The 13582-nt window shown below is 39.2% G+C and overlaps 1 protein-coding gene across 1 annotated transcript in view; it reads left to right on the top strand.

Moving 5' to 3' along the window:
* Window positions 1-13582, top strand: part of itprid1 (ITPR interacting domain containing 1) — a 72204-nt gene that overhangs the window by 22121 nt on the left and 36501 nt on the right. The window contains exons 3-4 of the mRNA XM_048596048.1: window positions 893-963; window positions 4413-5444. Of these exons, the coding sequence (XP_048452005.1) occupies window positions 893-963; window positions 4413-5444 (1103 nt within the window). The remainder of the gene's footprint in view (window positions 1-892; window positions 964-4412; window positions 5445-13582) is intronic.

Here is a 13582-nt window from a genome sequence, read left to right as displayed (position 1 = left end):
CCCTGTCAATTTACCTGGTAACTATCTCATCTCATTGAGGTCTAGTTATGCTCTTCCCACATTCTCCCTGCATCTACTCCGCCAATAGCGTCATACTTGTAAAGACCTCACTGCTCATACATGTCTTTTCCCTAGAGAAAAACAATCTAGCCTGTCAACCGTTTCCTGATTTGTGCTTGCATGCATTTCTAGTGTCATCCTTGGTAATCCCTACACCCATTCTGTATCTTTGTGTTCTATTTATAATTTGGTGACTAGAATTGCACAGTACTCAGTGTAGTGTACACATTTTGAGGAGGGAGCCACTGCTTAATCATTTGGGGCATTTTATCAATCACATGCCTATTCAGCTACAGAAGAGGTGCAAATATTCCATTTAAATATGTTCCAGTTGTTGTCAACACCACATTCTCTGTGTCACACTTGGCTCAACAGTAGCACCTCTACATTAGAAGGTGGAAATTTTGTTTTGGGCCTGTACTTCATAACTTATGTTGACTGAGGGATTATTGTTTTATATTGTCTGTGGTCCCATATTTAAGTTGAATTGTTAGATTGAGTTCGTTACCAAACTTCTCAAATGAGTATAAAAGCTTTTGAGGCATAATTAAAGATCAACAGAGTGCTCTTACTCTGCTGTCCAATATTTATCCTTCAAAAAACACCATGCTTACACAACTTGTAACACCTCACTTATAATCCCTCACTAAAAACATTGCCTCCCCTTTCTGCCCACATTACAAATTACCGGAATTTTTTTAAAAAATGCGTTATCTGTGAAACACTTTGGAACATTCTGAGATGAAAGATGATAGACAACTGCCATTTTTTTTTCTGTGGTAACAATTGGATGATTATCATATCATGCTAAACATTCTTCTTTTTGTAACAGATGTGAAAAGAGAAAATAGTTCTCAGTCAGACAGTAGTGGGTTTCTGGAGGAGCCATTCGTCCCGTTACAGGTACATGATTTTTTTTTTTCATCAAATCCCTCTGTGTGTTTTATTCAAATCTCCCTATTTTTTATAACTCAATCATTGGTAATAAGTGAGTGCATTGTCTTATCTAGCATACATCCTTCTTTTCTTCTTTACTCCCTTCATTATTCTCAGAATTTGACCCTATCAATAATTTCATGACTCAGGGACTTTGTTTCCTGCTAAGTTAATTCATTGATGAGGTGACTGGAGTCTATGGTGTCTCCTTATAAAATCATACGCAACTTATTTTGTAGCTTCCAACAGTCCTTCCTTCTCATTTTCAACTTTACACGTTGCTTTCCAAATCCCAATCACTCCCAGTAAGCAGGTTGGTTACATAAGATAAAGTCTAGGCTACTTTAGAAAATAACTTGTATAGAAACATGTAGTTCAATCAAGTTTTTAAAAAAAGTTAAGACATTTTCTAAAAAAATCTTACATTAGGAACTGTGATTTTTTTGAGTCAACATTTTTCTCAAATATAATCTATGATGTTTCAATATTCATATTGAAACCTGCCTGTGTAAATTTGCCATGCAGTAATTACATCATTCTTGCCTGTGAGGGCACTCCAGTGCATCAGTATCTTAAAAGCTTTACTGCCCTGAAGACTGCAAAATCAAATATTTTACAGTGGAGATGTAATTATAATTTCATGCTCCTTTTAAATCTAATACACCTGAAGTCATTACCTGACCTTAACATCCTATTGTCATGCCATGGAGAGTTTGAAAATGACAAACAATAAAAACAATTTTTATTTGTATAGTACCTTTAAGACAGTAAGACTTTGCAAGGTGCCTCGCAAAAGCCTCACAAAAACAATTCAGGACATTGAAACAATTCAGGAGACATTCAGTCAGCTGACCAAATGTTTGGTCCAAGCCAAAGCTAGGGTTTAAGGAATTTCCAAAGGGGAGAAAAGTTAGAGAGGCAGAAATTTAAAAGGGAGAAGTTCTAGAGCTTGAGGCCCAGGCAACAGAGAGTGTGGAGCGATTAAGTTCTGAACATGACAGAGGCCAGATTTCGAGGCGTGCAGAGATTTCTATGACAGGAGGAGATAGGAAAGAGCAAAGCCATGTACAAATATGAAAACAAGGATAAGATTATTAAAGATCAAATTGCTCGACCAGGAGCCAACATTGGTCAGAAAGACAAGGACTTAAGACTTGCTGCAAGTTTTGGGTGACTTGAAGTTTCCAGAGAGTAAAAGACCACCCAACAATATTTTGGACTAGGTATATCTGGAACTAACAAAGGCTTGAAAGAGGGACAGAAAGTTAAGGTCAAATTAATAAATCTGATCCCTTCATTTGAGAATTTTTCTATTCATAATGCAAATATTTCTCCAACTTGTAGTAAGTGCCACTAAAATATTTATAAACTGGTGAACACTTGAAGTATTAGACATTGCAATTACCTGGCAATAACACTTTGTAGTTGTATTCAGTGATGTATGAAATGCAGAAATATCTGGATGCCTTGGTGCATGAATCACAAAATGTTAGAATATAGTTACAGCAAGTAATTAGGACAGTTAATAGAGTATGGCAAGGAGAATTGAATACAAAATTAGGGAGGTTATGCTTCAGTCATACACGCCATTGGTAAGACCACATTTGGAATATTGTGTACCCAGTACTGGTCTCCTGATTTATGGAGGGCTGTAAATGAAAGATGCAGTTCAGTGAAGGTTTACTAGACTAATACCTGGAATGGATTGGTTATCTTTTATAAGGCAAGGTTGGACAGAATGAGGAACAAGGGGACATTGGTGTACAAGTCAATAGATCCCTGAAGGTGTCAGCAAAGGTAGACAGGCTGGTGAAGAGGGCATACAGAATGCTTGCCTTCATAAACCAGGGCATAAAATATAGGAGCAAGGGAGTCTTGTTACAACTTTACAAAACATTGTTTAGGCCACAGATGGAATGCTGTGTGCTGTTCTGGTCACCACACTATCAGAAAGATGTGATTGTGCTGAGGAGGGTGCAGAGGAGATTTACAAGGATGTTGCCTGGGATGGAAAATCTCAGTGATGAGGAGAGACTGGATAGGCTGGGTTGTATTGCCTGGAGCATAGGAGGCTGAAGAGGTCTCATTATGAGAGGCATAGATGGAGAAGATGGTTAGAATCTTTTCCCCATGGCAAATGTTTCTAAGACCAGAGGGCAAAAGTGTAAGGTGAGGAGTATCTGATTTTGAGGGGATCCGAGAGAAAAAAAATTCACCGAAAGGTTAGTAGAAATATGGACGGCTGTCAGAAAGGGTGGTGGAGGCAGGGACTCTCGCAATATTAAGATGCATCTGGAATGAGCATTTAAAATACCAGGGCATTTTAAGCTATGGACCAAGTGTACATAAATGGGATTAGTGTAGTTGGTCTTTATTGGCCAGCATAGACATGGTGGGCCAAATGGCCTGTTTCTATTTTGTTTATCTCTATGACGCTCTGTACCATAGTATTTTTTCATCTTTCTCTTCCTGTACAGACTCTTAGTCATCCTCACTTATTTCTCACTTATCTTGGTTTATTCACAAGTTTGGCTACAATACACTTGGTTCCATCATCAAAATCATTGATATAGATTGTAAATATTTCAACACTGTCTCCAACAGTGACCTTGTTTCACTCACTAATTACAGTTTACCGACCTGAATATGACTTGACCCCAATAATGTAATGCCTGACACTTTTGTTGTGAATTGCTTTTTTGCTGAATTATAACAAATACTCTTTCTTGGATCAGAAAATAACTGAGGCCCTGTCTGCTTTTTGATAGCTGAAGTAGCTGTTATGATCACTTCGAAGCTCAGATCAAATCCTTCTCATTCCTCTCACAGTTAAAGAATAAAGATCGTTACAGAACATTTCACTAGCTCAGGCTGTCCAAGGGTACTTCACAGCCAATGAATGTAAGGATATGCAGCAGCAAATTTGCACACAAGGTCCTGATATTTGTGGGCACTTAGGCTGTTAAAACTGTTTAAAACAGATACTTGGGGCTGGCTTTTCAGTTTCTGGTTGAGATGGAAGAAGGTATCGGCATAATTTGAAAATTGCAGGCTCCCAGTGTCTTCAGTCCGATTTCCAAATTTTCAGAGTGGTTGCAGCAGGGAGGGAATGAGAACTCCACCTGCTGCCAGTTAATGGTTAAATATTGCTGCTGCCTGGCTTTTCTGTTGGTATGAGACCAGCAGTGGGCAACCCCAGCTTTCTGGTGGCACTCTAGGCTTCTAATTGGACACCAAGTTTGTCTCCCATATAATCAACTAATACACATTTCAAAATAGGATTGAAAGATCAATATAGTTCGTGTGGGGAAGGGCCCTGAAATTTAGTTGCTAGTCAGGTTCCCAATCCCACCTTGAAAATATGACCTTGGGATTCATCGTCTATACAGTACCTAATGTTCGTTGACCATTTTCAGATTCAATGTACACTGCGGGATGTTAGTGACACATTCCAAGAAAACAGGCAGTGGTCATCCCAGTGCTCAAATGCTGAACAAGCAACAGGCGACTTTCCCAATCCAACCTGTATCCCTGGTTCAGTCGACAGTGATCAGACACAGTGTGCAGAAACATGCATCATGTCATGTGCTTTACAAGAAGAGAAGACATTTACAGTGGAAAACCTCAACAGCCATTCTCCTACTTTCTCTAATCAGCAAAGGATGGGATCTCCATGTGCTGTAAAAACCGTTGAGGACATGAGTGGCTTAACTGGTGGTAGCAGCTGTTCACACACAACTACTCTCGAGAACACAAACCACTGTCCAGCTCTTAATACCAATACTTGGCTGAGTAATGAGATCCAGGTTCAAAACAATGCTGGAGGCTGTCAGGGTGATAACTCTGAGGAGAATAATGCAACAATTGTGAGCAACTTGAATACAAATCGAGAGAACTCTAACCTTGTTCCAGAACATTTTGCTGGTACAAGCAAATTAGTAACTTTCCAAATTCCCCAAGACAAATTGCAACAAAGAAACATCATTGCATTTCATTCTTTAGAACCACTTTCATTTCAGCCAAACAAACATGTTTTCCAGCATGAGAACATGCACAGAGAAAGCAGAATCAAATTGAGAGATGCTGTAGTGCAGACTGATGAAAACACCGGGGAGTGTACCACTGAAAGAAATCAACATGGCCAAGTGAAGAACCCAAATTTACTTGCAATGGAATCTCAATTTGGTGGACTGCTCACAAAGTCAGTGTCATTGGATACTGGACTGCATGATGTTGAGAAGATTGTTCAGGAGCCAATTTCGATCTCTCCAGCCTACTGTCACCACTGTCACCACTGTTGCTGTCTTCACCATCACTGTTCATCAACATGCTTCAGGAGAATGGACACAAGATGTCAATCAAAGACTCCTCTATCACTCTCTGAGACACAGCTGATCAAAACTTTGCAGCAATTGCAACAAGCAACAAGAATCATCTCTACGTCCCCAGTAAGTACACCTTAAATATTCAGTAAATGAAAAGAAATCTAAGTTGTATTTGTCCACGAAATATGTTGGCTATGTCTCCATTACATCAAGGGTAAGACTCGGGTTAAGGCTAATCCCACCTTACAACTTTCAAAGCACTTCTCATGGAATCCAAAGGTATTTTTGACTGCCGTTGCCTGATTTATGACAGAGTAGATTTAGTAAAGTAATTATTTTGTTTACCTTGCAGTTAAGCGTGAATTTCACTGTCGTATGCAGTCATAGTAAGTAAATTGGTCCCATACTAGAATCCAGTATTACTTTCAGCTTTTGGAGTTACTATTACCTTTTGCTAACCTTTCAGATCTTGACTTGTTATGTGCGAATGACTATTTGGAGTTGCATTGTAATGTGCTTTCTAAACTGTCAAGCGATTATTTCTGCAATATTCTTGAAGCACAAACATCTACTATCATTTGATTTGCATTCTCGAAATAATTTATTGGTGACTGTCTGTCATAGTGATGATTGCTAGTATGTCTCTTTACAATAAGTAGAAATATTCTTTCTTGCATCTACTGTGTCAAAATTATTTGAAGATCTTTATTAGATTACCCTTCAGCCTTTTAGTTTCACACACAAAAAAAAGGCTGAATCTGTCCAGCCTCTCCTGATAGCAATAACTTTACAGGTCTTTCACCATCCTTGTAAATCTTGATTGCATTCTCTCCCATGCCTCTGCACCTTTTTTATAACAGAGCGAGGAGAATGTGCAAAGTATTCCAAGTGTGGTCTCACAGAAGGCTGGTAAAAGTTTTACATTAATTCTCCACTTTTTAATGCTCTCCCTTTAGAATTGAACACTAGTGCTGGGTTTATTTATGTTAAGATCTTAATAGCTTGCATTGCAATTTTGTGATTTGTGTATTTGTTCTCCTTTGCTCCTGTGCCTTATTTAGATTTTATGCAACCCATTCTCATACTGTGTGACTTCCTTATCTTTCTAACCAAAATGTAATAGTTCACATTTATCTGTAATGAAATTCATTTGACAATATATGTCCTGTTGGCAAGTTTATTTTCTTTACACTTCCAATTTGGTTTCATCCAAAAATTCAGAAATTATAGGTTCGATTCCAAAGTGTAAATAATTAATATAAATTGTGAACAGCTGTAGCCCCAGGATCAATTGTTGCGGAACCTCAAATCTCACCCTCTGCTAATCTAGATCACTGCTCTTTACAGCTATCCTCTGCTTTATATATTTCAACCAACTATCTATCCAATCTTCCACTTGTCCCCTGATTCATTATGTCCTGATCTTATTCATTATTCCATTCTTTTGCACATTATGGAATGCATGTTGGAAATAGAAATGTTTGGCATCTACCATATTACCATTTTGTTGATTACCTCTTCAAAGAACTAAATGAGGTTGATTCAGCACTTTCCTTTTTGAAATCCATCTCCTCTATCATATCCTCTCGCTGTTCCTAACTCACACCATTACAAACTCCTCTATTTTTCCATCACTCTACCAGCTCATGCTGATGTATTGTCATCTGGCATATTTTGCTTATTCTTCTCTGTCTTTAATTCTAAAATCCAGAAAATGATACAGCATTAATGGAGCTGAACAATGGACAACTGTGTTGTTTTCTTTGTTTTGGTCTTTCAAAGGGAAAGCTTCGCCTAGGGGAGTGTTTGAGCCAGGATGATTACACATTAAGGGAAAACAATATAAATGTTATTAACAAAAGAAAATAGGTAACAGTGGGAGAAGAAGGGAGTGAGATGAGTTTCAAAATGCTTTAGCAATGAGCCAGCACAGATTTAAAGGGCACCATGGCTTACTTCTGTATTGCAATCTAAACTCCAAGTTTAGATGACTCTTTCTGGAAATGCTTAAATCAGCTAAACAGCTAGGAGATACTTTAACAGTTCCCATTATTGTGATAAAATGCACACAAAAATAGTAGCGACCTATTTGTGCCAGATTTTCAAAGATTCCTAGAGTCCCTGATTGCCTTTACGGGGGCACGGCCTTTCTATTTGAAGACCACGTCGTTCCTTAGCCGTTGAGATGTGGCATTCTGGGAGCAAGCAACGCACAGTGAGTTGAGGTGTATCAGTTTCTATATGAACTTATGGGATATACAAAAATGGGGTATCCTGGCCAAGCAGGTGAGACAATTTTTGTTCAAAATTGATTACATCCTCTCCCCCTGACGTAAGCTAAAGTCTCAGGAAGAGCAAAATCATGAAAATATTCCACCCTCCCTCCCCCAGCTATATGTGATGGTTGCCCACCAGCCTACTTGGAATAAGGTGCTCAGACAACTTGGTTTGTGTTGATGTCAGTGGGCATGATCCAGTGACAATTGCTGAGATCACAAGACGATCCAGTAATGATTACTGAGATCACAACATGATCCAGTAATGATTACTGAGATCACAACATGATCCAGTAATGATTACTGAGATCACAGCGCAACCTTATGCACAAAGCCCCTGGACAGTGAATTCCTGGACTTTCTTTTTTGCATAATTGCCAGCTTGTTGTTTTAGAAGCGCTTTTATGGTATTCTAAATGTTTTCAATAAAAGCTTCAGAAAAATAAAATTCTAATATCCCGACTAATTTGAACACTGTCTGGTTCATTAGTATTTATTATGTCCTATGCAGTCCACATAAGGGCTAACCTGCTCAAATAAAATTGTCCTCAATAATAAATAAAAGGTCACTGTGCCTGCCAAGGCATCTGAATGGAATTGAATAAGTTGTCCTAATACTATATGCAAATTTGCAAACCAGTTGAAAAGCAAGTTTCTGTTTTGCTGGCAGCTACTCCATGGCACTCTGCTACAAAGTTACGGGACACTGTACAAATTGCAGGTTGGAAATTAGTGCTGGTTTTGACCCTGTAAAAACATGCCAAGTTCCTCACTCTGTTATGTTAATACAGGCGATACAAGTAACTACAAGTCTTTCTTTGAAATAATGTACAGGAACAAGAATGTTTAATATTTTTATGACGAGTTTGTCAATAGTCATTACAGCATTCTTATTTTTGAGTAGGAGCTATCAGCATGCTTGTTCTTTGTGCAAATTTCTAAGAATAGTTTGTTTTGTCCACAGCACTTTCATGTAGCTTTTTGTCAGTCCGTTTCAGTGTTGTATCAGAATCTCCAACATGCATACATGTGTACATATCTGCACATGTGTATGTACGCACATGCATAGAGATACACACAGTTCTCATGTACACATTCGCAAGTGCAAACATGCACATACATCAAAGGAGCAATCCTTCATATTTGTAAATGGCCACAGCTGTGGAAGAAATGAGTTTTCACCAACAGAAGTTTCTCTTCAGTGCATTGATTTACTGAATGGAATTTCAAGTCTTTAGGCTCTTTATGATATTCTCAAGGCCTTTATGATGGAAAAAGGTTTGTGCACAGTGAACATTCAGGTGGTGTCTAACCACAGAAACATCATATAATATACGTCAGTGGCTATTCTCAGGGAACAGACATACTTATATAATTCTAAATGGGATGAACGGTGTTTCATTGAGAAATATATTAATTGTAGAGAGGAATTTTGACCTGGACACTGCTGTTGTATCATCCCCATTTTCAAGAAAATTGTTTCATTCAGCACTCAAGAAGATAATGCCTTCAAAAAGGCAATGGTTGTCTTTAGTGCTTCAAGTGGGGTCTCAAACTAATCTTTAATTAGAGTATTATACTTGTATTGGGGATCTCAATTTAAGCTTGTGATAAAGGCTTCACAAAACAAAACATGACCACAATTGAAGAGAGCAGTTATTTTTGCCATTTCTCTGATTCATATGCAGCTAGGGTTACCTCAGTTGTCTCTTGCCATGCAGCTGTCATTGTGCTCTTATGGAAGAATGATTCTATACTCCACAAAATTCAACCTACAGGGCAACTTTTTATAACAGTCACTGTTCTGATATTGCCATAAGGCAGGCAGCAACATGGAACCATTTGGAAGTTCCGTCTCACTTTCCTGCCCAGAAATACGGGAGGGCTCACCTTCATGAGTGATGGTATTGCAGCAGTTTCAAGATGTTGCACACCGTTTACATTACAACCAGTGTGATAAAGATGAGCATTGAAGCTTCCTGCACTTTGTCGATCAAAGGAAATGTGGGTGGAGGTTGAGAATCCATGAGAAGCACCTGTGTGCTTATGGAGGAAAAGATCAGAGTGATCAGTATCAGATCATTGGAGGACTGGATCAAAAGGAATCAAATTGTGTGGGAGATCACATCACAGAGGTATTTGAATATGGGGGATTTAGTTTGCAAAGATGGTTTGGGTTTTAATAGTGTCAGTGTGGCAGAGGTCTGGATCATGAAAAGGGAGTTTTTGGATCAGATTGCAAGGAGAAGAGCATTTTGCCTCATTCCTCCTCCTCAAATGAAGAAATATTAACTAGGTGACACAATTTTACAAGGAGTCCATAAACTGAGTGGCCAGGTCCAGTAGTTAAGTGCTTTGTGCTGTGGCAAGAGGAAAAGGAATCCTTCCCTTGATCCCACAAACTAATCCATAATACACACCCCTTATAAGGCAAAACTTCACACTGCCCTGCATTGAATTTCATCTGCCATGTGTCTGCTCATTTCATTGGTATATCTAAGCCCTCCCAAAGCTGCTACTATCTGCCTGATTGTTTATTATATTTCTTAGTTTCATATTTTGTCTTTTAATGTTCAAATTATTGAGATGTACCAAAAACTGTATGAACACAACAAATTTCATACCAGTCAGAAAAATAACCATGAGCTAATTCCATATCTATTTTGCCATTTTAATTGAATTTAATTGTTTATTGTCACATGTAAATCAATGTAAAAATACAGTGAAAAGTGTACTTTCACTGTACATACAAGGTGCCATTCACATTGACTTAGAATAAGATAAGAAAAAAAGATAACTTAAACTTTCCAACTAGTCCAACTTTCTTTTGCACTGCCACAATCCCACTCAGAGCTTTTGCGCCCTTGCCATGCCACCACTAGCTTCCCACTCTGGGCTGTCTCACTGGCCCTCTCTCGCTGCCACTGCCTCACCATCCCACTCTCACCGTTGCTGTTTCACTGGCCGCTCTCACCGCCTCTGCCTCTCTGGGCACAGTGTTCCTAAAAGTAAGATTGTTTCATAAGCAATAGTTGGCTTCACATGTATTTCCAAAGCTGTAAATAACTCATTGTACTTTCTCCCTTTCTAAAGCAGTGCCCATTTTTCTCATGTTCAGTCCACAGTCCAAAAAACAAGAAGTTAGAGGGCTGAAACATTTCTTTTGCTAAAAGGTTTTTGGCGTTATCTGATGCTTCGAGTTTTCTTAGAAAACTTGAGCTACAAGGCCTAGAGAGTTCTGTCACTGTATCTGACCCAAATATAGCTCACCCATTATCTATCATGTCCCCGTAGCATCTCTCATGTCTCATTACCACCCATTCTTACCACGCACCATTTCCATGACAGCTTGCCATCAGAGGATCTCTATGATCAGCATCCCTTACATCCACATGATCACCTGGACAATTGCTGTCAGTCTGAAGTCTTCCTGCTGCTATTTGCCCCAGTCATGACAAACCCTGGGTTATCAGTCTCCCTGCTTTGAGACCAGGGCCTTCCATGGCCTGCTGGATGGGGTGGTACCAATGTAGAACTTCCTACCCCCCCAATAGCAGCTGGTCTGGGGTAACCACCCTGACTGAAGTAGGTTCAGCTATCTGGAGGAATGCGCAGCACTTTGGAAGAAGATCGAAGATTTTCTCCATTCCTCCAGAGTAAATTCCACCATCTTCTATCTGAAAACTCATGCTCACTCTATCTCTGCTACTGTACCCACCTCCCACCAACGCTCATGCACCACACTCACTGTTGCCTGTAACATCACTAAGTCTGCATGGCCTCTGTGCTGCCTACTCACCCACTCAGGATACCTCTCCATCTGCAGCAATAGGAATAGCTGTGACTCCTACTTTCATCTTCTGTAAAAGCTGCCTCTCATTCCAGGAGGAAAACAGCCCACTGTAGGGCAGAACTGCCTGAGGAAGTGGTAGATGCAGATACACTTAGCATTTAAAAGATTTTGGACGGGTACCGGAATAGGAAAGGTTTAGAGGGATGTGGGCCAAACTGGGACAAATGGGACTAATTTAGGTTTGGAAACTTGGTTGTCATGGACAACATGGACTGAAAGGTCTGATTCAGTGTTATATGGCTCTATGACTCTATGGCCACTTATTTTGGGTATAGTGGGCAGTGGGATAGGAAGGTTAATAATCGACCTACTGACTTTAATTCTGCTGGAGGTGGGAAGGTGGTGATGATCATGTACACTACCTTCCTGCTTAATAAAATGCCTTTTGTCACCCTCAGCGTCCTCTTACATCTTGAATCAGGAGATCCTTGCATTGGGCATGCTGTTACGTCTCACTGGGGTAGTGCACTGGAATTTGAGTCCCACTATTTCTGGATCACCTTAAAACTTAAATATTTTATAAAGTCTGAAAAGTTCCCAATTTATCTGACTTTTAGACCCAAGGTGTTAGAAAGTAAGAGTCAGGCTTCTATTGTGAATATGAATTGCAATTTATTACAGTAATAAATATAAAGCCAATTAGTTTAAAGTTTGTTTTAGGGAAGATTAGAGTTTACAATAAAGGATAGCAAAGCATTTAGAAATACATAACAAGATTGAGCAGAGTTAACATAGAAGGGGAAATCATGGCTGATAAATTTACTGGGATTATTTGATGAGGTGGCAAGTAGAATAGATAAAGGGGAAGCAGTAGATGTAATATATTTGAGGGCTTTGGCAAGATACCACATGCCGGGGTATTTGATAAGACACCATGGTGTTGGAGGCATTACATTAGCAGAGATAAAGAATTGGTTAAATAATAGAAGACAGAAAGTTGGAATAAGGGGGGTAGGGGAACATTTTCAGGTTGGCAACCTGTAACTAATAGAGTAGCACAGAGATCGGTGCTGGGGGCCACAATTGTTCACAAGATGTATAATGACTTGAACAAAAAAATTGATTGTATTGTAAACAAGTTTGGAGATGACGAAAAAAATAGGAAGGCAAGTGGTGAGGATGACATGATGAGTTTACTTGGGATATAGGCAGATTAAGCAAGGGGTTAAAAAACTTGGTAGATGGAATATATAAAACGTGAGTTTATGAACTTTGGCAGGAAGAATGGAGGGCTGGATACTAGTGTATTGGTGAAAGACTACAGAAAGCTACAGAACAGAGAGATTTGGGAGGCCTTGTGCATTAATCACAAAACGTTAGCATACCAGGTCAGCAGTTAATAGGGAAGGCAAATGGAATGTTGGCCTTTAGTTAAGAGAATGGAAATAAAAGTAGGGAAGTTTTGGTAAAACGATTCAAGGCACTAGTCAGAAAACAGCTGGAATACTGTGAACAGTTTTGGGTTCTTTAATAAAGGAAAGATATACTGGCATTGGAGGCAGTCCAAAGAAGGTTCACTCGTCTGATCCTGGGTCTGAAGGCACTGTTTTATGAGAAGAGATTGTGTAGGTTAAGTCTGTACTCACTGGAAATTAATGAATGAAAAGTGACCTTATTGAAACATACGAGATTCCAAGCAGACTTGGCAATGTAGCTACGGAAGAGTGGTTTTCCCTGTGCAAGGTTGTAGGACCAGAGGGCATAATCTCAGAGTAAGTAGTAAGATAGTAGACCTGTGGAATTTTTTACCATAGAAGGTTGGTGAGGCTGGGTCATTAAGTACACAAAAGGCTGAGATAAGCAGATTTTTAATCAGTAAGCGAATCAAATATTACACAGAAAAGGGAGGAGAGTGGAGTTGAGGATTATGAAATCAGCCTTGACTTTACCGAATAGTGGACAGCATTGATGGGCTGAATGGTCTACTTCTGTTTCTACAGTTTATCATCTAATTGGACTCTAGCTACAGGTAAATAATTATTATCCACTGGCATATATTACTGCGAAATAAACTCTAATCCCTTACACTCCTGCAGACATATATTACTGCGAAATAAACTCTAATCCCTTACACTCCTGCAGACATATATTACTGCGAAATAAACTCTAATCCCTTACACTCCTGCAGACAT

Source organism: Rhincodon typus, chromosome 4, assembly GCF_021869965.1.
Source record: "Rhincodon typus isolate 14 chromosome 4, sRhiTyp1.1, whole genome shotgun sequence".
Classification (NCBI taxonomy): Eukaryota; Metazoa; Chordata; class Chondrichthyes; order Orectolobiformes; family Rhincodontidae; genus Rhincodon; species Rhincodon typus.
Note: the sequence above shows the minus strand (reverse complement) of the source record. Positions and strands in the feature narration are given on the sequence as shown.